Source organism: Peromyscus eremicus, chromosome 4, assembly GCF_949786415.1.
Source record: "Peromyscus eremicus chromosome 4, PerEre_H2_v1, whole genome shotgun sequence".
NCBI classification, from domain to species: Eukaryota; Metazoa; Chordata; class Mammalia; order Rodentia; family Cricetidae; genus Peromyscus; species Peromyscus eremicus.
Genome location: NC_081419.1, coordinates 6719299 through 6746902, shown reverse-complemented (window position 1 = coordinate 6746902; position 27604 = coordinate 6719299). Strand labels below are relative to the sequence as shown.

Genomic DNA, 27604 nt, shown 5'->3' with positions numbered 1-27604 from the left:
CACTTCCCGCCTTCGCCTCACCGGGAGCACATTCTCAGCCCCGGAAGAAGCTGCATTCGGTGGCAGCTGGCATTGGAGGGGGGGGGTAAACTGAGGCACGAGGCAGGGCGCCGCAGGCAGGTGTCTAGTGCAGGGCCCCACCTCCAAAGGCAGAGGAGGGGCTGCTGGCCGTGACGCGCCGACGGCGGACGCTGGACTGGGAGCGGGTGGGCGGGAGGCGGCGGCGGCGGCAGGTGCGGCCGCGGAGGGTGGGAGGAGGAGGGAGGGGGCGGGCAGAGGGGGAGGGGAGGCCAGGACGGGCACCTCCCCCTTTATAACGCGCCCCGTCCCGGGCTTTCGGGCCGCCTCTTCATCGGCTCTTCTCGTCTCGCCCCCTTGCCCGGCTGCCCCGGGCCGGGCTTGACCAGGGAGCCCCCGCCCCCACCCCTCCCCAGGCCTTCCTCCCCCCACCCGCCGCCCCGCGCAGCCCAGCGGAGGCGGCGCCGTCGGAGGAGGAGGAGCAGGGCACTGCGGCTGGCCCCGGATCGGGAGCCAGAGCGGCAGCAGCTTCGGCAGCAGCGCGGCCCGGGCCAATGCAGCGGGACGCACCGCCGCGAGCCCCAGCCCCAGCGCCACGGCTCCCTGCGCCCCCGATCGGAGCCGCCAACAGCACTGGCGGCGGCGGCGGAGGCGGGGGTAGTGGCGGCGGCGGAGGCTCCTCTGCAGCTCCGGCTCCCCCTGGCCTCTCGGGAACTACAAGTCCCAGGGGGCCTGGCGGCGGGCGGAGACCGGAAGAGGCGGGATCGGCACCTCGAGGCCGGAAGTGGCCTTGGAGGCGGAAGTGGCGCGGCCGCGGAGGGGCCTGGAGTGTGGCGGGACCGGGAGCGGCGGGAGCTGCGGCTGGGGGCGGCGGCGGCGGCGGCGGCGGCGGCGGCGCGCTGGAGGCGGCCATGGCCAAGCAGTACGACTCAGTGGAGTGCCCGTTTTGCGATGAGGTCACCAAATACGAGAAACTTGCCAAGATCGGCCAAGGCACATTCGGGTAAGAGTAGGTCGCGTGGGGCGGGGAGCCCAGGACCTGTACTTTCCAGCACAAACGTCGGGATGTCCGGAGTCCGGACCGAGGTGGTCCGGAAGCTTCTATTAACCCGGCTGCTGCCTGGTCCCGCTAGGCCGCGCCGCGGACGGCCCCGGCCTAACCGAGCTGACTAGCGGGGAGGAGCCTGAGGCCCGGGATGGGGGTGGGGTGGGGTTCCCGGGAGGCGCTCAGAATGTGAGCGGAATCTTGGGGAGACAGTCCCGGGGACGGAGCAGGGGCCGAGGGCAGAGCGCAGAGGCCGGGAGGGGGACGGAAAACACGAAGTGCCGAGAGAGTAGCCGCGTCCGGGAGTTGCAGGCCGCGCCCCGCCTTGTGTCTGGTCTCCAGCGGCCCCTCTCCGCGTGGGGGAGGGGCGGGCCCCGCGGAAATGCCTGATGGATGGATTCTCTTGGGTCTTTTCTGTGCCTGCAGGGAAGTGTTTAAAGCCAAGCACCGTCAGACGGGCCAGAAGGTGGCTCTGAAGAAAGTGTTGATGGAGAATGAGAAGGAGGGGGTGAGTATGATCCACAGGGCGGGCCTTCCAAACTGTGTCGGTTTCACACTCCTGCTTCAAAGGGTTTTGTGCTGAGATTCTGTTTATACCTAGTATTTTGAGATTTTCCTCATAACAAGGAATTTGGCTTTCCAAATTTTAGTGGCAAAGTTTAGCGGGGGCCAAGTAAGGGAGCCTGTACTTTGCATGCAGTGCATGTTGTTTTAAAAGGCGATTAAGTTCAAGGCTATGTTTTAAAAGTGTGTTGCCCCTCCCCAACCACTTTCTTGGTAAAGAAAAAACTTTTTTACTTTATTTTATGTGTATGAGTGTTTTGTTTTCATGCATATCTCTGTACCACATGTTTACCTCATGCCTGAGGAGGCCAGAAAGCTGTGTTGGGACCTTTGGGACTTGAGTTAACAAGTTGTGAGCCAGCGGGCAGTGGTGGCGCACGCCTTTAATCCCAGCACTCGGGAGGCAGAGGCATGTGGATCTTTGTGAGTTCGAGGCCAGCCTGGTCTACAGAGTGAGTTCAAGGAAAGGCGCAAAGCTACACGGAGAAACCCTGTCTCGAAAAACTAAAAAAAAAAAAAAAGTTGTGAGCCATCATGTGGGTGCTGAGAATTCAACCTTGGTCCTCTAGCCAGTGTTTTTTGTCTGTGTGTCTGTTTCTTTGTTTTTGAAACGGGGTCTTTATATGTAAATTGTGTTGGTTTGTTGCAGGATCTCTCCCGAATAGCCCCGGCTGTCCTTGAACTCACTGTGTGGACCAAACTGGCCTTGAACTCACAGATCCAACTGTATCTGCTGAGATTAAAGGCATGGGCCATTAGGCCTGGCCATAGCCGGTGTTCTTAACCATTCAACTATCTCTAGTTCCAGGAATCTTTACCCACTAGTGTTGGTGGTAGAGACTTTATCCCTGTTTGGGTTCTCTGAAATAAATTCCTAGCCTGTAGAGGTTTATGATTATAATCCCAGTACTCAGGCTGAAGGATAAGGATGGTTCACAAACAAGTTGAAGGCCAGCCTGATTTAGATGGTAAAATCTAGCAGCTCAGGCCGGGCGGTGGTGGCACACGCCTTTAATCCCAGCACTCGGGAGGCAGAGCCAGGCGGATCTCGGTGAGTTCGAGGCCAGCCTGGGCTACCAAGTGAGTTCCAGGAAAGGCGCAAAGCTACACAGAGAAACCCTGTCTCGAAAAACCAAAAAAAAATCTAGCAGCTCTTTGAGATGTTCATATTATTGTACTTATACTTTGCAAAGGCTGACTGCAGATCTATGTATACAACTTTTCTCTCCCTGCCTCTTGAGGCAGGATCTTTTTGGTTTTTCGAGACAGGGTTTCTCTCTGTAGCTTTGCGCCTTTCCTGGAACTCTCTCTGTAGCCCAGGCTGGCCTTGAACTCACAGAGATCCGCCTGGCTCTGCCTCCCGAGTGCTGGGATTAAAGGTGTGCACCACCACCACTGCCCGGCTTGAGGCAGGATCTTAACCCAGCCCGTCTGGAACTTGGGGCAGTTCTACGGTCTGTGACTCCTGGGTAATGAGATTGGATTACAGACAGGAACCATCACACAGAAACCATACTCTTACCTGCCTTTCAACCTCTGTTCCTTAGTGTAGACCTCACCCTTGGCCAGTTCCTTGGTCTACTGCACACTGACTACTTCCTTTCTTTCTCCTCCCTAGTTCCCCATCACAGCCTTGCGGGAAATCAAGATTCTACAGCTCCTAAAACATGAGAATGTAGTCAACCTAATTGAGATTTGTCGAACCAAAGGTGTGTTGCTTTGCTCTTGTGAACTAATGAGGTTTACCAACTAAGGCTTTGTTTCCACCCCTGAGGTAGATGTGCTTAAATTGCCTCCTCCTGGCTCAGATTTACCACACAGGTTCCTCTGATCTTCTTTTCATTGGAGTTGGTGCTTTCGTGACCACTCATGGTGTCTGTGGGTTGGAGGGTTGGGAGTTGACTGTGGAAGAATGAAATGGGTGAAGATCTTTGACATTTTTTTCCCTCCACTCATTCTGTGTCAGCTTCCCCCTATAACCGTTGCAAGGGCAGTATCTATCTGGTGTTTGACTTCTGTGAGCATGACCTTGCTGGGCTGCTGAGCAACGTCTTAGTCAAGTTCACACTGTCTGAGATCAAGAGGGTGATGCAGATGCTGTTGAATGGACTCTACTACATCCACAGGAACAAGGTAGGGGCTGGAGGTACTGGGGCTGCCGCTGTCCTTTACGGCTGTGTGGCTGGGACTAAAGGACCCTGTGAAACCTGACTGAGCTCTCCTGTCTCCCTGAAGATCCTGCACAGGGATATGAAGGCTGCCAATGTGCTCATCACCCGGGATGGGGTCCTGAAGCTGGCAGATTTTGGGCTGGCTCGTGCATTCAGCCTAGCTAAGAACAGCCAGCCCAACCGCTATACCAACCGAGTGGTGACATTGTGGTACCGGCCGCCGGAGCTGTTGCTCGGTGAGGACTCCCGAGCGGGCAGAGGGTGGCAGGGGCCGGGTATCTACCTGGCCGCAGCCTCCATTGCCGAGGCCTCTTGATCCATCAGCCCTGGGACATCGAGTCTCAGGAGGCCCTGGGGCTTAAAGGCCCTCCTGGTACACTCTTCTCAGGAGAGCGGGACTACGGCCCGCCCATTGACCTGTGGGGTGCTGGATGCATCATGGCAGAGATGTGGACTCGCAGCCCTATCATGCAGGGCAACACGGAGCAGCACCAGCTTGCCCTCATCAGCCAGCTCTGTGGCTCCATAACCCCAGAGGTACGTAGCCAAACTGAATGGTCTTAGGGGTGCAGAGATCCAGGTCCCTCTGGCCAGTAGTCAAGAGTGAAGTCAATCCTTCATGGAGAAGAGGCTGGTTGATGGAGGACGTGGGCCTGCTGTTCAGGGCCTTACGGACGCTATCTCACTCCTGAGCCTGTTGGTTTTATGGGAGTGTTGTATTAGCTTTCTGTTGCTGTCTCAGTGCCTGGGAACAAAAGTGGAAAGGTTGGCTTTTGTTCAGAAGCTTCAGCCCATGCTTGCTTAGCCTTTGCTTTGGTGCTGAGATGCTGCTAAATATCCTGGCAGAGAGTTCACAGGAGAGCAGAGGTGTGGTCATGGCAGTGAGGACGCAGAAGAGCAGGGGCCAGTGGGGTGGCACACTGGCTTACCACCAAACGATATTCAAAATGCCTCATGGGATACATTTTCCCATTTGGCTTCCACCTCCCTGAAGTTTGCACCACCTTCCAATAGAACCACCAGGCTTGCCGGTGGTGGTGCACACCTTTAATCCCAGCACTCGGGAGGCAGAGCCAGGCGGATCTCTGTGAGTTCGAGGCCAGCCTGGTCTACAAAGCGAGATCCAGGACAGGCACAAAGTTACACAGAGAAACCGTGTCTTGAAAAAAAAAAAAAAAAAAAAAAAAAAAAACCAATAGAACCACCAGCTCGGGACCAAGCCTTACAACACATGAGATTTTGGGGGCAATTTAAAGCTTTTTTGGTGAGCAGGAATGTCCTTGAGCAGGGGCTGGCACATTTATCCCAGGTGACTTGTATAAAATGCCCGGACACTAGGGAGTATGCCACATCTGGATTGACCACTGCTTTCATCTTGAAGACATCTGGTTCTTTGGGGTAGGGGGTCAGGGAGCATGAGGGAGAGGTGGTTTTAGCAAATCCAAAGCCCGGCGGCTTAGATGAGCATTCTTCCCTCCAACCCTGTCTTCTCCTTGGCACCTCTCAGGTATGGCCGAATGTGGAGAAGTATGAGCTCTTTGAAAAGCTGGAACTGGTCAAGGGCCAGAAGCGGAAGGTGAAGGACCGGCTGAAGGCCTATGTCCGTGACCCCTATGCTCTGGACCTCATTGACAAGCTGCTGGTGCTCGACCCTGCACAGCGGATTGACAGTGACGACGCACTCAACCACGACTTCTTCTGGTCAGACCCCATGCCCTCGGACCTCAAGGGCATGCTGTCTACCCACCTGACGTCAATGTTTGAGTACCTAGCACCGCCACGGCGGAAGGGCAGCCAGATCACTCAGCAATCCACCAACCAGAGCCGAAATCCAGCTACTACCAACCAGACAGAATTTGAGCGCGTCTTCTGAGGCAGGCGCTAGGGCTCTTCGTAGGTGGTGGTGGAGGATTGCTCCTCTGCTGTGTGACTGGGACATGTGACATGATGGGACGTTTGAGATTTTTCTCCTAGTAAATTTTCTCCCCATCCTGGGCGCTGGGAACAGCTACCTGAGTGGACTGGAGTGGAACGTTGGCTGCGAGACCTGGAGGGTGCCAGGGCCAGCCTGCCTGCCCCTCTCTGGAGGGTCTCAGCTTGGACAGGAAGTAAGGTGGGAGAAACTCACCCACTGTGACGTTCTAAGAACTCCCTGCACGATGGGAGGAGGGTACAGCCCCCTCACCATTCCCAGCCCTGCCTGGGGATGAGAAATTTGAGGGACAGGCACCTCAGAAATGGGCTACTTTTGGCGTAGACCTCAGGAGCATGGGGCTGGTGAGAACTCTTGGTTTCTTCAAAGGGATAATTTTATCGTGTTTCTTCAGTTCAGAGACATTCCTGGATGCAGTTTTGTTGGTTAAAATTAAAAGTTATTTTTTTTTCCAGTAAGTGGCTATATTTTCTGCATTTAATTCTCAGCTCTTGTCCTAGGATTTAGTCGGCCAGGACGCTGTCTGTCTTGATTCTTTACCACCCAACACTGTAAGTGGTTGTCTTGTTCCCCTCCTGGGTACCTTCCACAGCACTTCTCACCCTCAGAAGGCAAATCCACAGTGCCCCACTGTACTGGGCTTGGTGTTGGCAAGTGTCCTGTGAGCTGCAGTGGTGGTGAGCAGCTGGTCCAAGGCCGCTTTGGCTCATAAGCCCTCAGACTTGACCCATGTGCAAGACACTGCAGACTTGAAATTGCAGGAGTGGGGAGCGGCAGCTGCAGGGCTGTTGTGTGAATGGGAACACAGCAAGGCCTACCCCTATCCCCTGGAACCCATGCTCCAGTAGGTTCAGACTCAGAAAAGGAAGGACTGGGGAGGTGCCTCAGTCAGTAAAGTGCTTGCTGTACAAGCGGGAGGGCCTGAGTTCGACCCCCAGCACCTGCACAGAACACGGTTCTTGCCAGTCACCCAAGCACTGAGGTGAAGGTAGGGTTTCTGTGGCTTGTTGGCCAGTCAGGCTGAGTCAGGAATTCCCAGGTTCAGTGAGAGACCCTGTCTCAAAACAAAAGCAGTTGAGGATGACACTGTCAACCTCTGGTTTCCACACACTAGCACACACGTGAACATTGTACACACCCACAAGCATAAGTGTGCACACACGCATCCACTACACATACCATGCCCTCAAAATGTAGACTGAGGAAAGGAAGTACAGAGCAGCTGAGAGTCGGTTTGGTGTGGAAGCAAAAGCCTCAGGCTGGTGAGGCTGGCCACAGCCTTCCGAACTTGTGCAAGCGTGTGGCTCTGTCCTTCCACGTGTCTGTGTTTGCTCCTTTAGTTAATGTTTTTACCGTGTGATAAAGCAGGAAGCAGGCCTTAAATTCCACTGGGTTGCTGACATGGCTCAGTGAAGACCCCTGGCCAAGCCTCCTGACCTGACTTCCATCCCGGCAACCCTCGCAGTAGAAGAACTGAGTCACGGAGCCCCCAGGTTGTCTGACCTTCACATGTGCCATGTGATGGACACAACCCACGCACACACGAACTTCAAGTTTCTGTAAAGTCCCGGAAGCAGCTAGCCAAGCTGACCCTTCCTTATCCCTTTCTCCTCCGATGTCACCGATGTCACCGCAGGGAGAGCCTGCTTCATTGTCCAACCCTGATACCCTGATGTGACATGCGTATTGTCCCCATCTGTGGAGGGAGGCACGGGTCTTGTTCCCAGCTCCTAGACAGTGTCAGCTGTGCTGATCTGACACACAGAAGACTGAGTGTGTCTCACACAGTCTGGAAACACTAGGAAACCCTGGACTCATTCTGTTGAAGTCCCCTGCAGTCTAGGGGCTGCTTCGTGTCTCCTGGGTGGTTTTTGGTTGGTTGGTTGTTTTTTGGTTGGTTTGTTTTTCGGCTGAGCTGGTAAAACAAGGCCTCTCTTCTAATAGATGAGGTCAAGGTCACCTCATCCCCCCATGGCGTACCTGCATTCCCTTCTCTGGCTCCACTCATCTGCTAGGGAGGACAAGAACCAAATGGGTCCAACTACAAGGGTAGGTGTGAGGAGGACAGCTGGAAGAAGCCAGGCAGAGCCAGTCTCCCCTGGGCAGGAAGGCCGCCCCGAGGGCTTGGCCATTACCATATTCCCCTCCTTCCACCTACCCCCTCCTGCCGCTCACCTTTAACCTCCATCTAGTTGTTATTTAACCCACAAGGGGAGTCCAGCTAGCCCTGGAGTAGACAGGCCAGCTAGGATGACGCCCGAGAAGGTTACTGGGCTGTGCTCAGGATGGAGGCGGGAACCTATAGGGTAAAACCACCCCTGGTGGAGAGGGTAAGAGAGGCCTTGGGAGCCTCCCAAGCAGGGCCTGCAGTCCGACTACAGATGGGTAGAGCTGGCTTGACCAGAGGCACCTCAACTTGTGAGTCACTAGTGTCCCACCCACTAGGGGAGCAGGTAATGAAGAGTGCCAGATACCTGCTCAGGTCCTGGCCTGGGGCTGAGAAGTCCTGGAGGGAAGCAACCATGGCTTGGAAAGGTCCACCAGGGAGTGCTTGCGAATCTAAGACCGCTTCCTTTCAGGTAGGAGATCCCAGGAACCTTGTGTTGCTTGTGTTACTTTCTTGTGGGTAAATAGGCCTCCAGGCTCCAGGATGGTAACCACTGCAGCCCCCAGGGAAGGCCCTGTCACCAGACACTCTCATGAGCAGATGATGTAAGGAACCCTGCTCACTGCACAGCTCCACTTTACAGGGACCCTCAGAAGCCCTGCCCAGTGTATTTATTACTAGGCGACACTGGGGTCTCGGGGGTCTCAGGAGCAGACTAGTGTCACCTGTGTTATACAGGAGGCAGGTGAGACGCCCAGCTAAGGCCTGATCCCCACTGAGCAGGTGATTGCAGTGACCTGACCTAACAACATGGAGCAGGTGGGGCAGGAGTCAGGTAGGGCCCGGGATGGAGCCTGTAAATGACTAAGTCCCTGTCTTCCCCGGGAAATGGGGCTCAGAACACAACCTTCCTCAGAAACAATCGTGAGGGTTACATGAGGCAAGACACAAGTGCACTCATCCCAGAGCCGCACCATGTCTAGAAAGAACTTGCAGCCAGGCGGTGGTGGCGCACGCCTTTAATCCCAGCACTCGAGAGGCAGAGGCAGGAGGATCTCTGTGAGTTCGAGGCCAGCCTGGTCTACAGATCGAGTTCCAGGACAGCCAGAGCTACACAGAGAAACCCTGTCTCAAAATCAAAGTGCAGGCCAGTAAAGGATAAACTGACTCAAGAGGCTTCCAGAACAAGAGTCTTCTGTCTTTTTTGTTTTGTTTTTGTTTCTGTTTTGTTTGTTTTTTTGGCAGACGGAGGTTGCAAGAGCTGAGGGCAGGATTGGAGGGGACAGGGAGATCAGAAAGTATGATGTAAAATCCACAAAGGATCAATAAACAAACAAGGTGCAGGCCAGGGATTCAGGGATGATGCCTTCCTTTCCCCAACCCCTCTGGAACTCTCTGTAGACCAGGCTAGCCTCGAACTCTCAGAGATCAACCTGCCTTCGCCTCCCAGGTGCTGTGGGGTCAGTTGTCTCAAATGCAGGCACTGAACCCACTGAATCATCTCCCCTGGCCCAGAGAAGTATTTCTTTGGAAATGGTAATACAACCACATGCTTCAAAGTCCCAAAGGGACAAAAGGTTGGCAGGTAACAGGAGCCAATGTCCTGAAACAGTGGAGATCAGTCATGCAGACTTGAATGATCCAGGCCAGAGGGACAGACCAATATAAAGACCCCACGGTCCGTCCTCATTCTGTATGTGACCCAGGCTGGTTGAGTAGCCTCCTGTTGTAACACGAATTGCTAAATGGTCTTTTAATAACAAACCTGGAGCCAGATATTGGGGTAAACGCTGCAAGATCAGAGAGACAAAGGAACAAGCCACTGCCACATCTTACCTCACCAACTCCACAAATCCTCTGACTGAATGTCTCTGAGTCCTCAGCCAAAAGGAGTCCAGCCGAAAAATGTTTAGTTGAAAAGCTTCAGCCGAAAAGCTTTAGTTCCTGTCTCCTCACACTTTATATACCTTTCTCCACCCAGCCAGATCACTTCCTTCTTAGTGCTGGGATTAAAGGCATGTGTGCTTCCTAAGCAAAGGCATGAGATCTCAAGTGCTGGGATTAAAGGTGTGTGATTCCCAAGTACTGGGATTAAAGGTGTGTGTCACCACTGCCTGGCTCTGTTTCTCTTCTAGACTGAGTCAATCTCATGTAGTCCAGGGTGGCTTTGAACTCACAGAGATCCAGACAGATCTCTGCCTCCCAAGTGCTAGGATTAAAGGTGTGTGGCACTATTGCCTGGCCTCTATGTTTAATCTAGTGGCTTGTTCTGTTCTCTGATCTTCAGGCAAATTTTATTAGGGTACACAGTCTATCACCACATCCTGTGCCTCAGTTTACTCTATGCAGTGAGAATGATCATAGTCCAGGCTGCTAACAGGATTAAACCGTTGGTGCTCAGTGATCACTAAGTGTGAGCATTAGCAAACTGGCCTGGGTGATGGTCCAAGTCAGGAAGAAGCAGAGCTTGGAGTTTGTCATAAGGGATGTGGACCCCACAGGCCTGAACTACCCTAAGAACGAGAACTTAGGGGGCAGAGGGCAGACAGCAAGACAGACCTGGGAGGGAAACGATGAACTATGGAGGGGGGCCTGGGGACGGTGGAGCTTGGCATAAGGACCCAGAGTGAGACCTGGCTGTGGCTCCGAGTGGCTCCACAGGTGGATAGATGCTTTTCAGTTGGGTTGGCCTGGGCCAACTTGAGCAGGCTTCGGCAATTCCAGAGGTAGCTGCCATGAGATACTGTGGCTAGGGGGAGTGGGGTAAAAAGTAAAAGAAAAATAAAAAAAAAAGATACTGTGGCTATTGTGGGCAAGAGCCCAGGAGGCTGATGGACAGTTAAGTCTGTGGCATGGTGAAGTTATCACAGACTTGGGACATAGGATGCCAGTGTGGCAGAGAGGCCTGAGATCACAAAGAACAGAGAGAGTGAGACCAGCAAAGTGCACCCTTAGGACAGACAGGAAGACAAGCAGGTGGCAGGAAGCCCAGAGAAGAAAGGTCTTCAGGAGGGCATGTGGCATATTTATCCATGTCACCTGCTCTGTGAGATGGAAGCGCACAAGGGGTCCTGAGAGAATGCCAGTTGCCTCCTCCAGTCATTCTAGAAGGCATGATTGCAGGGCCAAAGGAAGCCCATTTTCAGGTGACGGTTGCTGAGGGAGAGAGACAGTTTCTTCAGCACTGCAGACATTGGTGAGCTAGCTGCCCGTGCTCCTGGAGCTCATCTTCACTCAGGTTCCTGTAAGTAGCCATAGTTAAGGCCTGCCAAGGATCGAGAACTCTTTAAGGACGGGGGTCTCTGTAGGTCATTGGTGTAGATGTTGGAACATGGAGGATCCTTGTCTATGCCGGGGGTACAGAGATGCACCCCACTTCTGAATGCTAGGCTTCCGTGCAAACCTGCTGATAAGTTTGAATGTCCTGGTTCTTTGTAGTATTCCAGGTATAGAGACCCAGGTGAGGAAGGGTCTGATAGACCTCTTCCCTCAGACCTCAGCTTGCTGTGGAGGAAACTAATCAGAGACGGGGGTGAGGAGGCAACGTTCTAGAGGCCCACAGCAAGCCCAGGAACTACGGGAGAACTGGAGGAGCAGACAGGTGGTGGGAGGAGCAAGGGTAGATGTTATCGAGCAAGTCTGGGTGTGCTCTCTTATCTCTCTGATCCTCAATTTCTCCCCCCATAGAATGAGGACAGTCTCAGGTTCAAACAAGGTTCTGAGGCGGCTGATGCCAAGCATAGGGGATATGAAGATAGAAGGAGCCACTGGAGTGAGGAAACTTCCTCTGCCTCCTCTGTTGGGCACAACAAAGCAATATGTATGAGCATGCGTACTGCAAATCACCCTTGACCTAGTCATTCACTTCTTAGTCTTAGGTTCTGCTCACACAGGGCAGAAATAAGGAAGGTAAATGATGCCACTACATCATTGCAAAATACAGGAAGCAGCCTACACACAGCCCAGAAGGAGATCCTGGGCAGAAAGGCTTGTGGATGGGCTAGCACGATGGCTCAGTGGCTGAGGCGCTTGCCCCCAAGCCTAACAACCTGTGTTTGGTTCCCAGGTCCCACCTGGTGGAAGGAGGGAACCAACTCTTGCAGGTGTCCTCTGACCTCCACAGACATGCTATGGCACGCACATGTGTGTGCCAACCCTAGCACCAGGAAGGAAAAGTACATGGAAGCTGTATGGTATGGAGTCTGCTTGTACAGGGTTGATCACGGTCTGTGAATGGAATTGAAGGCTGGGGCTAAAACTCAGTTGGCGGTGTGCTTCCCTGGTGTGCATAAGGCCTTGGGCATGACCTCCAGCATGTATAAACTGAATATGATAGTGATGCATGCCTGTAAACCCAGCACTTTCCAGGTGGAAGAGGCGGATCAGGAGTTCAAGGCAGTTTTAATACATGGAGGGGCAAGTGCCTCAGCCACTGAGCCATCGTGCTAGCCCATCCACAAGCCTTTCTGCCCAGGATCTCCTTCTGGGCTGTGTTGGATGTAGATGTCCCTGTGGCCGATTTTCTTTGCTAAGCTGTGGAGTACTCCAGGTGTGGAAACACGACTGCACCCTTGGCTAATCTCCGGTGGGCTGTGTTTAGGCTGCTTCCTGTATTTTGCAATGATGTAATGGCATCATTTACCTTCCTTATTTCTGCCCTGTGTGGGATATATGAGACCTATCCCAAAATAATAAAATAAACACATGGAAAGTCATGAAACCTGCCCTTGGGGACAGCAGAATATACTCAGGTCTAGGGTAGAGGTGACATGCTCAAGGCCCAGGCATACCACTTACAATTCCCTGCTACAAGTGGAATAATACCAGTGTAGACCCACGGAATTGCCAGTGTCTCGTCCTCCATGTCGGCATTTCTGTTTCCAGTTAGAGCTGCTGTCTACAGAGCAAACGCTCTAGTGCTTAGCCAGATCCCAGCCCCGCTATAGCTTTGACATGGCAAAGAAGAGAAAGGAACTTGGGCTGGAGAAACGGCTCAGCAGTCAAGAGCACAGCCTGCTCTTCCAGAGGACCTGGGTTCAATTCCCAGCACCCACATGACAGCTCACAACCAACCGCCTGTAGTTCCAGTTCCAGGGGACCTGCCCACCCCCTGCCCCTTTCTGCCCTCTGCTGGCACTATACAAAGGTGCCGCACAGACACAAATACAGGCAAAGCACCCACACAAAATAAAAAGGAAACTAAAAGATAAAGGAAATTAGGTTGAGCATAGTGGCATATAACTGTATTCCTTGAACCTTGGATGCATTTCCAGCACTTGGGAAGCTGAGGCAGGAGAATTAGAGTTAGAGGCAAGCCTGGGCTACAGAGGGAGTTTCAGGCCACTGTAGGCTATCTAGTGAGAACCTATCATAAACAAACAACAAAACAAAGCAAACAAACAAACAAAAACCCAGTCGACCAAACAAGGAAAACAACGAGAGGAAAGGAAATTCGCTAAGGCAGGAACGTAGACGAGCAGGGCTTTCTTCCTCGCTCCACAGAAGATAGCAAGCAGCCTTTCCTTGGGCTGCTGTACAACTCCAGTGTCACTTCTTACAGATCTGACAGTTAAAAAAAAATACCATCCCCACCCCAGGACAGAGCTAAGTACACAAATGCTTTTACTTTAATATTATATTTTTATAGTGTATCGCTGGCCGTCTTGGAACATCTGTAGAACAGGCTGTCCTTGAACTCAGAGACCAGCCTGCCTCTGCCTCCCGAGTGCTAGGACTAAAGGCGCGTGCCAACACCACCTAGCTGAAGCTCTGCCTCTTAATCACACTTCTAGAGGCACAAAGTGCTTTTGTGATTGGCAGAGAGAAGATAAAAAAAAATAAAACTGGCTCACAAGGGCTGTCAGACCAGTCAGCAGATAGAAGAAGGATCTTGAGTTCAAGTCCTCCTGGGTTACAGACTGAGACCCCATAGAAAAAACAGAGAGACTGAGAAGTAGGCTAAGAATGGATGAGGCTGCTCACTGAAATACGCCTGTGGACAAAGCCAGGCGAAGTGGCAAAATCCTGTAATCCCAGCACCTGGGCGGTGGAGGAAGCAAGACCAGAGTTTCAGATCATCCTGGGCTACACGGGAAGTTTGAGGAAGGCCTGAGTTACACCAGACCTGTCTCAAAACAACAAACCAAGTCCTCGGAGGACTGGGCAGTGGCAGGTGGCTTGTCCAGCTTGCACGAGGTGCTAGATTAGATCCCAGCAGGATGTAAAACCAGGTGTGGCTCTACAGGCCTGTCATCCAGCACTGTAATCTCAGCACTTGGAAAGTGGAGGCAGGAGGACTGAGTTCAGTCATCTTTTGTTGCATAAGAGAATTTGAGACTATCCTGGCCCTGCTATGGTGTCTCAAGTCCACCTGGGTTATAGACTGAACCCCACAGAAAAACAGAGAGGAAAAGTGGGCCCAAAATGAGCGAAGCTGTTTGCTGAAATACACACTTGACCACCTTGATCCCAGCACCCAGGAGGCCAACACAAGCAGATCTCTGTGTGTTTGAGTCCAGCAGCATGTTCAGAGAGCCGAAGTCCAGACTCCTCCCCAAACATCTCTTGTTTATTTAACAAGAGGCAATCCCTGATAAATATTTAAGCCCAATGATAGAAAGCGGGAGATATTGAAAACCCATCGTCGATCCAAGGGCCGTCTTTTCTCCAGTGTCTTCCACAAATGGAGGGGCCTCTTCACCCACAATTAGGTGAGATTACTGTGTATCCCCCCTCCCCTCCATTGCTCTCAAATCAACTGTCCATTGCCAGGGAGTTTACAAAGTGCTAATCCGATCATTCTCCTCTCCCTAAAGCCATTTTAATTTTAGCCCCATTTTTTTTTTTTTTTTTTTTTTTTTTTTTGTATGTTTGCAAGTCTGTGAACTACATTGTGTGCCTGCGTGTCTGGTGCTTTTGGAGGCCAGAAGTAGGCGTGTCCCCAACTGTGAGCCGCAGTGTGGGTCCTGAGACTTGAACCGTGACTCAACCTTGGAACTATGGAAGAGCAGCCAGTGCTCTTAACCACTCTAGCCCTAATGCACATTCTATACAGGCTCCAAGGCCCTGCAGAACGGAGCATCCAGGGAGCAACTCGGTCCAACCAAATAGAGGCTTTGAATCACTGTACCCTTTCTAGCCCGGAAATTCTCCTGCACCCCGCAGGCCTCCGTAAGGGTGCCATTCCTCTAGGAAGTCTTCCTAGGTTTCTCAGAGTGCGTTAGGGGCCTCGGGAGAGGCGTCAGATTCTTGACCGCAAAGGCCACCTCCCCACTGCGCCTGAGCCGGGACATTTCGGTGCTGGGAATTGATGACCACCGGCGTCTGCCAGCTCTGTAATTCTATCCCAGCTGGCCTGGAGCAGGGACTGAGGGCTGCTGGCTCGGGGTGGCTATTTTGGGATATGTGGCAAAGTCCTTAAGACCTGCGGCTCAGAACTTTGGAGGTGCGCAGTCCCTTTAAGGTCCCCTTCTACGCACCCCACCCCACCCTTCCCGGCAGTGCGCCCTTAGAAGCACGGCGAAAGCCGCGCAGTGGCCCGCGAACTGCCCCTCACAAAGATGGCCGCGATAGGGCGCCGATTCTCATTGGTCCGGGGGGTCTTGCGAGACTCTGATTGGTGGATCTCAGAGGCGCGTCAGGGCGGGGTGGGGCGGGGCGAAGCGGGGCGGCACCAGCCCAGGCCTAGCCGGCAGTGGCATCAGGACTATGTCGTGGGCGCGGAGCCACCTGCGCTCGGCTCTGTCCCTGGCAGCTGTTTCTGCGCGTGGTGCAACGGCCGAGGGCGCGGCGCGGCGGTGGTTGAGCGCGTGGCCCGCGCCGCAGGAGCCCGGCATGGAGTATCAGGTTTCTGACCCGCGGTGGGACAAATGGTCGCGCACTGACACGTGGGCTAGACCGGAGCCGCGTTCCGCGCTCCGCCAGCTGCTGGGGCAGCGGATCCTGAAGTTGCGGGGTTAGGGAGGCGGTGACATCCCGGAGTCCAGGGGAGGTGACCGGGAACCAGAAAGTTGGGGTCAGGTGGCCGGATCTGAGAATTCCTAGGGTGTGCGTTGCAGAGGGAAGGGGCGCTGGTGATTACACCAGGTCGCCCAGCGTCTGAATTGAGTTTCAGAAGTTGCAGTGACCCCAGAGTCTGCACTGGCAGTGCGGGATGAGGGGGAAGGGAGGAGTCTGGAGTCCAGAGTGGAAAAGTCCGGGAGGAGCTGGGGTCTCCAGGACTCGAAGGCTGGCAATCCAGGTGTGCAGAATTGGCTGGCAGACAGGCAGGAAAAGAGGCGATAAAGAGACCAAGAATCTGGAAAACAGAAAATGTCTGTAGATTGCTGTGCCAGGGTTCAGTTGTCAGTGACCAGAACTTGATGTTAGCCAGGCAGGTGGCACTGGTTTGAGGGCAGTGAGGCTTCTAGCCAAGCCTTGAGGCTAAGGGGGCAGGTGACGTGGGTCTGATGCCTGAGGGGACTACCTGAGCACGGACTTCTCAGAATGTAGATATAGTACACACACACACACACACACTCACACACACACACACACACACACACACACACACACACACGACCGGATTTAAATCCTCAAATACCTCTGATTTAGTTCTCTCCATTTATTTTCTGGCCCCACCCCCATCCGCCCCCTCCTGAGGCTGTACCACCTCTCCTGAGGCTGTGCCCACCTGTGGGTTCTGGCTGGATGGCCTGGGCACATCTTCCTTCCCTCTGTTCCTCCTCTTCAAGATCTAATTGCTTTCATCATCTTGTCTTGGGGTTAGAATGTGGAACTCCAGAGCCTTAAGGAATTCCAGAATTCCAAGTCCCTAGATGCCTGTGGACCTTGTCCCAGCCCAATGGGTGCCCAGTGTAGTGGTCGAATGAATGAATAAAGACAAAGGCCCAGGGGGTATGAGGGTCAAGGCTGAGGGCATAGAGGCTTGGGAAGGCAGCTCAGGAAATGAAGGCCTGTTAATCTTGCCAGCTTTACCTGGCACTCCCCAGGTGGGGCTCCCATCTTTGCCAGAACTGGAAGTATGCCAGGGTTCTCTCCTCACCAAGTAAGTGTAGACCAAGGTAGCAGGACTGGTATAACGGCCTATTGCCCTGGCTTTGTCACTGGTGGGCTGAGCACCTCTGTCCTTAAGGACCCTCACTGAACCAGGACTATGGTTGCCAGGATGCTGTGCGCATGCTCAACACCCTGCAGACCAATGCCAGCTACCTGGAGCAGGTAAAGCGTCAACGGAGTGACCCTCAGGCGCAGCTGGAAGCCATGGAGGTGTACCTGTCACGGAGTGGGCTGCAGGTAAGGCAGTAGATCCTGTGAAACACCTCTACCCCATCTGCTGGGGAGCCCTGTGGCTGAGATAGGGATCTTTCTGTCTGTTGTAGGTGGAGGACCTAAACTGCCTAAACATTATCCATGTCACTGGGACCAAAGGAAAGGTAAGAAAAGTAACCCAAGAGGAGTCCACGTGGGCTGGGGCCTGTCCACATTTATTAGCTGCTTTTCTACGTGCTGCTACCAAATAGCAACTTAGGGTGTCTTGTTAGGGCTACTATTGCTGTGATGAAACATCGTGACCAGAAGCAACCTGGGGAGGAAAGAGTTTATTTCACCCACAGATCCATATAATAATAGTTCATCATCCAAAGCAGTCAGGGCAGGAACCTGGAGGCAGGAGCTGATGCAGGGCCATGGAGAGGTGCTGCTCACTGGCTTGTTCTTCATGGCTTGCTCAGCCTGCTTTCTAGAGCATCCAGGACCACCAGCCCAGAGGTGGCACTACCCACCATGGCCTGGGCCCTCTCACATCAATCACTAATTAAGAAAACGCCCCATAGGTTTGCCTACAGCCCGATCTTACAAAGGTGTTTTCTCAATTGAGGTCCCCTCCCAGATATCTAGCTTATGTGAAAGTGACATGAAACTGTCCAACATGTAAGGGAAGAAGTTTATTTGGGGCTGGAGAGATGGCTCAGCGGTTAAGAGCACTGACTGCTCTTCCAGAGTTCCTGAGTTCAATTCCCAGCAAGCACATGGTGGCTCACAACCATCTGTAATGAGATCTAGCACCCTCTTCTGTATACATAATAAATAAATAAATCTAAAAAAAAAAAAAGTTTATTTGACGGTAAGTCCTGGGGGATATGGTCCATCATGGCATGAGATCCAGTTGGGTCCTTGGTCAGGAAGTAATGGATGCTGGCGTTCGGCTTGCCTCCGGCATCCCTGTCTAGAAGCTCCTTCACAGACCTGCCCAGAAACATGTCTCCCGGGTGGCTGTAGGTGCTGCCAAGTTTCCAATCAGTATTAACCATCACTTCACCCCACCAACGCTCTCTAGGGCTCCACCTGTGCCTTCACTGAACGCATCCTGCGGAATTACGGCCTGAAGACAGGCTTCTTTAGGTACTGTACTCTGGGAGGATGTGTCTCTTGGGCGGGGGGTAGGGTGGGGGTGGTATCTGCCTCTTAGCTCTGTGAGGGCTGTGGTACCAGAGCCAAGGCCAGCCTGTCTGTCTCTCTGCCAGTAGTTATCCATGCAGCAAACATTAAATCCACATGCCTGTATTGGCCCACTAATAGCAGCCATCAGTAAAGGGAATGGAAGGACAGTGATGGTATCTTAAGGGATGACCTAAGTACCTGGCTGGAAGAGTCAGATGCTCTTTTATTAATTTAAATTCCAAATGTAATTTTTTCTTTTCTTTTTCTTTTTTTTTTTTCTTGTTTTTTTTTTTTTTTTTTTTTTTTTTTTTCGAGACAGGGCTTCTCTGTATAGTTTTGGTGCCTGTCCTGGATCTCGCTCTGTAGACCAGGCTGGCCTCGAACTCACAGAGATCCGCTTGCCTCTGCCTCCCGAGTGCTGGGATTAAAGGCGTGCACCACCACCATCTGACTGCTTTTGCTTTTTTAGTTTTTTAATTAGTATTTTTATTTTATGTGTATAGGTATTTTGCCTACGGGTATGGGCTTCACATGTGTGCCTGGTAGAACAGGAGTTACAGAGGGTTCTGAGCCACATGTGGGTGCTGGGAATCGAACCCAGGTCTTCTGCAAGAGCAGCCAGTGCCTTTAACTGCTGAACTATCACTCCAGTCCCTATTTCGGTTTTTTGAGGCAGGGTGTTAACTCTAGCCTAGGCTAACCTGGAACTCACTCTGTGCCCCAGGCTGGCTTAGAGCTCCTGAGGTCCTTCCTACCTCAGTCCTGCTGGATTTACAGGCGTGAGCCACCACACCCAGCTTGTTTTTGCTTGCTTTTTTATTTTTTAATTTATTTTTTAATTTTTATTTATTATGTATACAGTGTTCTGTCTGCATATACACCTGCTGGCCAGAAGAGGGCACCAGATTTCATTACGGGTGGTTGTGAGCCACCATGTGGTTGCTGGGAATTGAACTCAGGACCTCTGGAAGAACAGGCAGTGCTCTTAACCGCTGAGCCATCTCTCCAGCCCTATTTTTTAATTTTTGTTTTGAGGCAGGGCGGGGTTGTGGGGGGGTCTCCCTGTGTAGCTTTGGCTGGCTGTCTTGGAACTCTCTATATAGATTATTAGGCTGGCCTCAAACTCACAGAGACCCACCTGCCTCTGTCTCTTGAGTGCTGAGATTAAAGGCGTGTGCCACTTTTCACCCAGCTTCCAATATGATTTATGTGTATGTATGGGTGCACAAGCATACTATTTATTTTAGTGTGTGTGTGCGCGCACACGCGTGTGTGTGTGTGTGTGTGTGTGTGTGTGTGTTTCGAGGCTGGGTCTCTCACTGAACCTGAGCCTGGAGCTCCTGGAATCAGCTGGAGGAGCCCCAAGGATCCTCTAATCTCTGCTTCCCCAGCAGTGAGGCTATGTCAGCTTTTTTGGGGGGGAGTGTGGGAATTCTGGGATCTGAACTCAGATCCTCATGGCAAGCACTTTACTGACTGAGCCCTCTCCCAGGCTCTCCAGATACAGTCTGTAAGTAGTACAAAAATGTTTGTCGGTTAAGATGTCTTTGCAGTAAGGAGCAGGAAGACACAGGTAAGGGCTGTTTATGGCCCTTGCTAAGTGTCCACAGGGGGGCAGTAGAGTTCTGCCAGCCTTAGCTGCAGCTTTCCTCTGGAGGCAGCGCCCCCTTGTGGTGGCACACAGACATCCAGATCTGGAGGTAGAACCTGTGTCCTATGCTTCCTGAGTGTCTTGGCCTGTCTCCTTAAATGAATGACATTTTGGAGGAATGAGTCTGATTGTGCTCCTTGGGGTTTGTTCCTTGAAGGAGGAGCATATCCAACTTTTGCTTTCTTCTACTCTGTCAGCTCCGTCAGGCCACCTCCAGACGCAGCTGAGACCAGTTGGCTACAGCCACTTCAGGTCAACATGCTTCCCCTAAACTGGTGTTTGTTCAAAATAAAGAAACGGAAGCTGGCTGGGTGTGGTGGCGCTCGCCTTTAATCCCAGCAGAGGCAGGTGGATCTCAGAGTTCTCAGAAAAAGGGAAGGAAGGAAGGAAGGAAGGAAGGAAAGACATGGAGATGACTTGGTGTGGGAGGGTCTTTGAGGAGTCACCAGCAGACACATGTCACTTACCAAGACTGGAGGAATGTGTCTTTAGGAGACTTGTGATCGTGGCACACTAACATTAAGTGGCTGCTGCATCGATAGGTGATATAATCGTAAAGGACAGTATATGTCTGTCACTGGCCAAAGGTTGTGAAGCAATTTATGACTATATAAGGCAACTTTCTGTCTTCTAGAATAGTCTTTTGGGAACTGAGTGTGGTGACACATGCCTGTGAAATGCGTCACTTGGGAGATAGACGCAGGAGGATCAGGAATTTAGGGTCATCCTCAGCTAGTTGGGGACCAGCCTTGGCTATATGAGACCCTACCTTAAAAAAGAAAAAAAAAAAAAACCTAAAGAAAAAGAATAATACTTTTTTTAAAAGCTTGAGAAAATTTAATTACTTTTGTATTACCTTTTTTTGTTTGTTTGTTTTTGTTTTTTTTCAAGACAGGGTTTCTCTGTTTAGTTTTGGTGCCTGTCCTGGATCTCACTCTGTAGACCAGGCTGGCTTCGAACTCACAGATCTGTCTGGCTCTGCCTCCCGAGTGCTGGGATTAAAGGCATGTGCCACCACCGGCCGGCTGTATTACCTTTATTCATCTTCTTACTGTATATGTGCTTGTATGTGTGCATATGCCTCATGGAGCATGAGTAGAGGTCGGAGGGCAACTTTTAGGAGGAGTCTCTCCTTTGCCATGTGAGTTCTTGGCATGGAGCTCAGATATCAAGCTTGGCAGCAAGTGCCCTTACCTCTGGCACCAGTAATAATTTATAAAACCTCTAGCCACTGACTTGGGCCCATGAGGCCTTCTAGCCCAGCATGTGGATGGGGCAGGGGAATGGCTCTGATGGTTCCTCCCTCTGGATTTATTACTTTGAGACTGAAAGGCAGGTGGATGTTGTAGCCACATGTTAGCAGAGTCACTGATCTGTGTGATGGGGAAGCATGGGGCTTTGGGGGCCCAGAGAAGATGCTAGACCGTTCTGGGGACAAGGCCAGCTCCCTCCTTTCTGGAGGGGTGTGTCTTAGTTGAGAGTGGTACCGTAAGTGGGATGAACTCTCTGACGTAGAGGAAGGGTGGCGGAAGTCTGGGGCTAGAGACTGAAGTAGTTCTGAGATGCTGGGCCTCTGTAGGGCTGGGAGGCCCTAGTTAGGAGCTCTTGACTTCATAGAGCCTCGCGAACAGGGGAGGGACACAGCTGCGTGTTTCTGAAAGAAGTCTGACTAGGGCGAGGAAGGCCCTGAGGCTGGGGCAGGAGTCCCGATGACCCCAGGTCTCTCGGCAGCTCTCCCCACCTGGTGCAGGTGCGTGAACGGATTCGCATCAATGGGAAGCCCATCAGTCCGGAACTTTTTACCAAACACTTCTGGCGCCTCTATCACCAGCTGGAGGAGTTCAAGGTGCTGGGGCTGGAGGGCTGCGACGGGCCCATCTCCTCAGAGTTGGGGGGCTGTGGGATTGTGGGACTGTGGAGGACTGTGTGGGCCGGGCCCATCTCCCCAGAGAGGGGGCTGTGGGACTGTGGCCTCTGACTTGTTCCTTTTGCAGGATGACAGCCACATTTCTATGCCTGCCTACTTCCGCTTCCTCACACTCATGGCCTTCCATGTCTTCCTCCAAGAGAAGGTGTGTGTCTTTCTTAGACCCTGTATGAGTCCTTGGGGACCGGAATATAGTGAAGGGAGCTTCCTGCTCCCATGTGGTATCTGGGTATTCCTCCTGCCATGCTGTCTGGTCTTCTGCAGGTGGACCTGGCTGTGATAGAAGTGGGCATTGGCGGGGCTTATGACTCCACCAACATCATCAGGTGAGGTAGCTCTGGGAGGTGGGTGGCCAGCCAGAAGCCTGTGCCTGGTGGCTCAGTATTAGGGGATCAGGACCTTCTTGTCTCTTTCAGAAAGCCAGTGGTGTGTGGAGTGTCCTCTCTTGGTATTGACCACACCAGCCTGCTAGGAGACACGGTGGAGAAAATAGCCTGGCAGAAAGGGGGCATCTTTAAGGTAACATGGCAGGAGAGGTTCATGGGAGCCCAGGGTCTATCCTTTAACACTCAGGAGAGAATGGCTGGGCAGAACCGTTAGTGTTCCGACTCAGGACCAAGTCCTAGCCATCTGCACAGTCTGGCTTCCCACTGCTCTCCCCATGTGACTTGAAGCCCTGTATGGCCTCGGTTGAAGTTAGACCCAGTCCCAGGTCTGTGGGGCCACTGGCCGCAGACGGAGGACCCGTCAGCCCTTGTTACTTGTGGTCTGTTTGCAGCCTGATGTTCCTGCCTTTACTGTGCTACAGCCAGAAGGTCCCCTGGCCGTGCTGAGGGATCGAGCCCAGCAGACCTCAGTGAGTGAGTGGGTGGTCTGGTGGCAGGGTGGAGGTGCGTGCTGACCTGGCGGATACTGTCTCCTGTTAGGCTTTGGGTTCCTCATGTGCAGTGTGTGTGTGTGTGTGTGTGTGTGTGTGTGTGTGTGTGAGTGTGTGTGTGTGTGTGTGTTGGAGGGGGTGCTGTTTATGCTCCAGAACACTTGTGTTTCTGGGAGCAGTCTTGGTAGGCCCTGATGGTTGGGGTGCTCACAGGGTTTGTGACACAGTGAAGTCGTGGTGGGTCTACTGACTAGCTGTTGGCCCTCCTTGCCCATAGTGTCCTCTGTACCTGTGTCCACCGTTAGAAGTCCTGGAAGAGGGTGGGCTGCCGCTGACCCTGGGCCTGGAGGGAGAGCACCAGCGGTCCAATGCAGCCTTAGCCTTGCAGCTGGCCCATAGTTGGCTGGAGCAGCAGGACCACCAGGGTAGGTCGGCCAGTGTGGGCGGGCAGGTGGGCGGTGCATGGAGCCTGCCTTGGAGGGGTCTGAACACAGACTTCTGCCCCGCAGATGTCCGGGAGCTGAAGGTGTCCAGGCCAGGCACACGGGGGCAGCTGCCTCTGGCCCCTGTGTTCCATCCCACCTCTCACATGAGACATGGTGAGTTGGAGCTTCCTGCCCAGCCAAGACCACCACACCTCTTGTTCCCCTAAGATGTATTTAGCCCCCTGCTGCATCTTTGTGACCTTCGAGATGCATCTTTTGGTTTTCTGTTTGGGGGTTGGGGCAATTCTAGATCGCTCCTGAGGGTGAACATTGCTCTCGGCCCTAGAGTTCACAGATCTTTGGAGCCTCAGTTTCCCTATCTGCCCAAAGAGATAAGGATAGCACCCACCGCCAAGAGCTGTTTTGATGGTTCATGACGTGACCTCACTCAGATGCTGAGCCTAGAGCCTGGAAGACTCTAGTAGCTGCTGTCTGTCCTTAGGCTGTGCGGCCCCTCTCCTCCCATCCCTCTAGAACCGCCTTTCCCTACAGTAGGTGCTCACACTGTTAAACCCTTTAGAACAGTTCCAGTGTGCCAGGGTCGCAGTCAGGGACAGCCCTGGAGCAGATCTGAGGTCACACTCTAACCCCAGCCCTCACTTGTGTATGAGCTCAAAACTCTGGTGGCCGTCACATGGGAATCATGTATGATTGTATGATACAGCCCCTTCTCAGGGTTGCCTGGAAGATTCCATAGCAAGGCAGCCCCTCTGGGAACCCAGGGGCTAACATCAGTAACAGGCTCTTGGTGGATCCACCTGCAGGGCCAGAAGGCTGCAGGCCTTGTGGATCCCAGAGTCCTGTCTCACTTGCCTTTGCCAGGGCTTCGGGACACGGAGTGGCCTGGTCGGACACAGGTGCTGCGGCGGGGACCTCTCACCTGGTACCTGGACGGGGCACACACCACCAGCAGCGTGCAGGCCTGTGTGCGCTGGTATTGCCAGTCATTACAGCGCAGTAAACGCCCCAATGGGTGAGCTCTCTTTCTGGGCTGGGCATGCGGGGGCGGGGTTCCAGGTCCTGGGTAATGACCCCATGGGGGCCGACTTCTGTAGCCATCAGTGGTTGTAACCTGCCCTGTAAAAAATGTCATACTGATAATTCTTTTACAGTGCTTTGGCTACATGTCACAAATTTTAAAATGTACTAAATGGTGTTTCTATAATAAAATCTACACCCTGGGGCTGGAGAGATGGTTCAGTTGTTAAGAGCCCTGGCTGCTCTTGCAGAGAACCCGGGTTCAGTTCCCAGTATCCATCCACATGGTGGCTCACAACCATCTGTAACTCCAGTTCCAGGGGCCTAATGCCAGGCGTGAGGGTGGGCCAGTTCGAGGAAAGGGCTGGAATGGGCTGGGAGGGAGGCAGGAGGCACACCCCACCCTTTCTTCCTGGCACAGTGGGCCTGAAGTACATGTCTTGCTCTTCAACTCCACTGGTGACAGGGACTCTGCCGCTCTGCTGAAGCTGCTGCAGGTGAGGGACCTACCTGGAGAGTGGGCGGGCGGCCTGCAGCTCCCGCTCCGCCCATGTGGGCGCTGCAGGCCGGGATGTCCTCAGCTGGGAAATGGAGCCGTTCCCTGTGGTGTCTTTTTTTTTTTTTTGGTTTGGGTTTTCAAGACAGGGTTTCTCTGTGTAGTTCTGGCTGTCCCCTGTAGACCAGGTTGGTCTCGAACTCATAGAGATTCACCTGCCTCTGTCTCCCAAGTGCTGGGTTTAAAGGTGTGCACCACCATGCCTGGCTGTCTGTGGCATCTTTGCTTGGGGAAACTGAGTCTCTTCTAAGCTGTCAGGACCAAAAATGGCTCCTAGGATCATTTCCCATTTCAGAGCAGGTGGCTGAAGTGGTTCACAGACAGAAACTAGCCCAGCCTGGGGTTGGGGCCTGTTCTCTAGCTAAACCACCTTAAGTAGGTACCCCCCAAATCTCCAGTCCAGTACACGCGTGCCAGTACTTAGGACAATAGGGCTGTGCAAGCTGTAAGCCAGGAGGACACTAGTTCAGGGATGGGCAGCGTCTCCAGTGGGTGGGCCTGGAGGGCTGTTTGGAAGTCAGGTGGGGGGGGGGACACCCTTTCAGAGCCCTGACACCGCGTCTCCCTTGGCCTCCCAGCCCTGCCAGTTTGACTATGCTGTCTTCTGCCCCAACCTGACAGAGGTGTCATCCACAGAGGACGCAGGTGAGAGGGGACAGGGCCCGAGGCAGACTGCTCAGGGAGGAATGGGAGCTTCCAAACCACGCTAGACGATAGCATTTCTAAAAAGATTCATTTTTATTGTATGTGTGTGTCTGAGTGCCTGGCTCCTGGGGAAGCCAGGAGAGGTCATTAGATCCCCTGGGACTGGAGTTACAGATGGTTGTGAGCCACCATGTGGGTGGATACTGGGAACTGAACCCGGGTTCTCTGCAAGAGCAGCCAGGGCTCTTAACAACTGAACCATCTCTCCAGCCCCAGGGTGTAGATTTTATTATGGAAACACCATTTAGTACATTTTAAAATTTGTGCCATGTAGCTGCAACACAGTAAAGGGATTATCAGGTCTAGCATTTTGTTTGGTTTTTCGAGACAGGGTTTCTCTGTGTAGCTTTGCGCCTTTCCTGGAACTCACTCTGTAGCCCAGGCTGGCCTCGAACTCACAGAGATGCGCCTGGCTCTGCCTCCCGAGTGCTGGGATTAAAGGCGTGCGCCACCACCGCCCGGCTTCAGGTCTAGCATTTTTTGAAGGGCAGGTTGCAGCCCACTAATGGCTACTGAAGTCAACTTGGTGAGTCTCAACTAGAAGTTACCGAATACAAGAGAATGGAAAATATCAGTGTGCGTTGCACGAAGGATGGGCAGTTACTACTGCCTGGTGAAGATACAGGTCTGGGCATGTGTGGAAGAATGCAAGGACCTGGTTGCAATGTAAGATGCATTTAAAAGTTGTTTTTTTTTTTTTTGGTTTTTTTTTTTTTTTTTTTTTTGGTTTTTCGAGACAGGGTTTCTCTGTGTAGTTTTGCACCTTTCCTGGAACTCACTTGGTAGCCCAGGCTGGCCTCGAACTCACAGAGATCTGCCTGCCTCTGCCTCCCGAGTGCTGGGATTAAAGGCGTGCACCACCACTGCCCGGCAAAAGTTATTTTTAATTACACTTATTCACTTATTTAGTTGGGGTTGGGGCACATGAGTGGAGGTCAGAGGACAGCTTGGGAATCTGTTCTCTCCTTCCGCCATGTGGGTCATGGGCTGTCGGGATCAGATGTGGGTTGCCAGGCAAGTCTTCACACTAAGCCATCTCACTGGCTCCTAAAATGCTTTTTGTACTGTCCTGCAATTGTATCTAAAAACACTTTAAAGGGGTGTGAGCATGCAGATAGATGTCCAGGTCTCACATTGGACCATGTATGGAGGGCTCTGAGATGTGTATTTTTAACCAGCTTCCTGGGAAGTACTTATGCCCACCTGGTGAGGGACCCCAGCTGGACACTTTGTAAAGATGAGCATGGAGTTGTGGAGCTGGACTACCAGGCTCTGGTTCTCATGCTAGCGAGCACTTGGCACTGGTCACAGTCCACCGTGCGGGCAGCCAGCAGAGTCTGGCGAAGCGCTGTTTAGAAAGAGCCAGGTGCTAAGCAAGTGCTCACTGTGGGCCGGCCCCTTTCCCTCTCCCCTCCACTGACATGCCTTGTCCTGGACCCTACAGACCAGCAGAACTTCACAGTGACTCTGGACCAGGTGCTGCTCCGCTGCCTCCAACACCAGCAACACTGGAGCTGCCTGGCCGAGAAACAAGCCAGCCCTGACCTCTGGAGTGGCCCCAGCGCAGAGCCTGGCGGGCCGGGCTCCCTGCTGCTGGCCCAGCACCCACCTCACTCTGCTAGCACGAACTCCCTAGTTTTTAGCTGCATCTCCCACGCCCTACAGTGGATCAGCCAAGGCCGGGATCCCATCTTTCAACCCCCGAGCCCTCCAAGGAGCGTCCTCAGCCACCCCACAGCCAGCAGTGGGGCAAGCATTCTCCGAGAGGCTGCTGCAGTCCACGTACTGGTTACGGGGAGCCTGCACTTGGTGGGGGGAGTCCTAAAGCTGCTGGAGCCTTCCCTGTCCCAGTAGCCGAGGCCGCGGGATCAGCCATGAACTTCCACACCTGCCCGCTTCTCCACAGACGGATACTCAGTGCCTTTCGATTTCTGCTTGCAGATTCTTTTTGAGACTGGCCCAGGGTCCTGGGCTCTTGGTAGAGTGTAGGGATGTGAGAAGCACTGCACCGTGGCCTCTCCTTCCTCTGGCATAGACAGCAGGGGCCTTCCCAGAGCCCCTACCATTGCTGTAGGCTTTCAGTCCAGCCCGGCTCCCTGCCCACCCTGCTGCCTCCTGGCTCAGGCCCAGCTTATGTGCAAGCTGCC

At 53.1% G+C, this 27604-nt stretch overlaps 2 protein-coding genes across 2 annotated transcripts; both read left to right on the top strand.

Moving 5' to 3' along the window:
- Positions 1-484: 484 nt before the first annotated feature.
- Cdk9 (cyclin dependent kinase 9) lies at positions 485-6182 on the top strand. The gene is made up of 7 exons (XM_059260077.1): positions 485-1021; positions 1490-1571; positions 3246-3336; positions 3594-3760; positions 3863-4034; positions 4187-4335; positions 5306-6182. The coding sequence occupies exons 1-7, from the start codon at positions 573-575 to the stop codon at positions 5669-5671; spliced, it is 1476 nt and encodes a 491-aa protein (XP_059116060.1). The 5' UTR covers positions 485-572; the 3' UTR covers positions 5672-6182.
- Positions 6183-15514: 9332 nt separating this feature from the next.
- Fpgs (folylpolyglutamate synthase) lies at positions 15515-27416 on the top strand. The gene is made up of 15 exons (XM_059260076.1): positions 15515-15683; positions 17004-17132; positions 17219-17272; positions 18175-18239; positions 21661-21775; positions 21924-22001; positions 22121-22182; positions 22273-22375; positions 22635-22712; positions 23011-23158; positions 23243-23332; positions 24041-24191; positions 24618-24693; positions 25331-25397; positions 26902-27416. The coding sequence occupies exons 1-15, from the start codon at positions 15546-15548 to the stop codon at positions 27309-27311; spliced, it is 1764 nt and encodes a 587-aa protein (XP_059116059.1). The 5' UTR covers positions 15515-15545; the 3' UTR covers positions 27312-27416.
- The last annotated feature ends 188 nt before the right edge of the window (positions 27417-27604 follow it).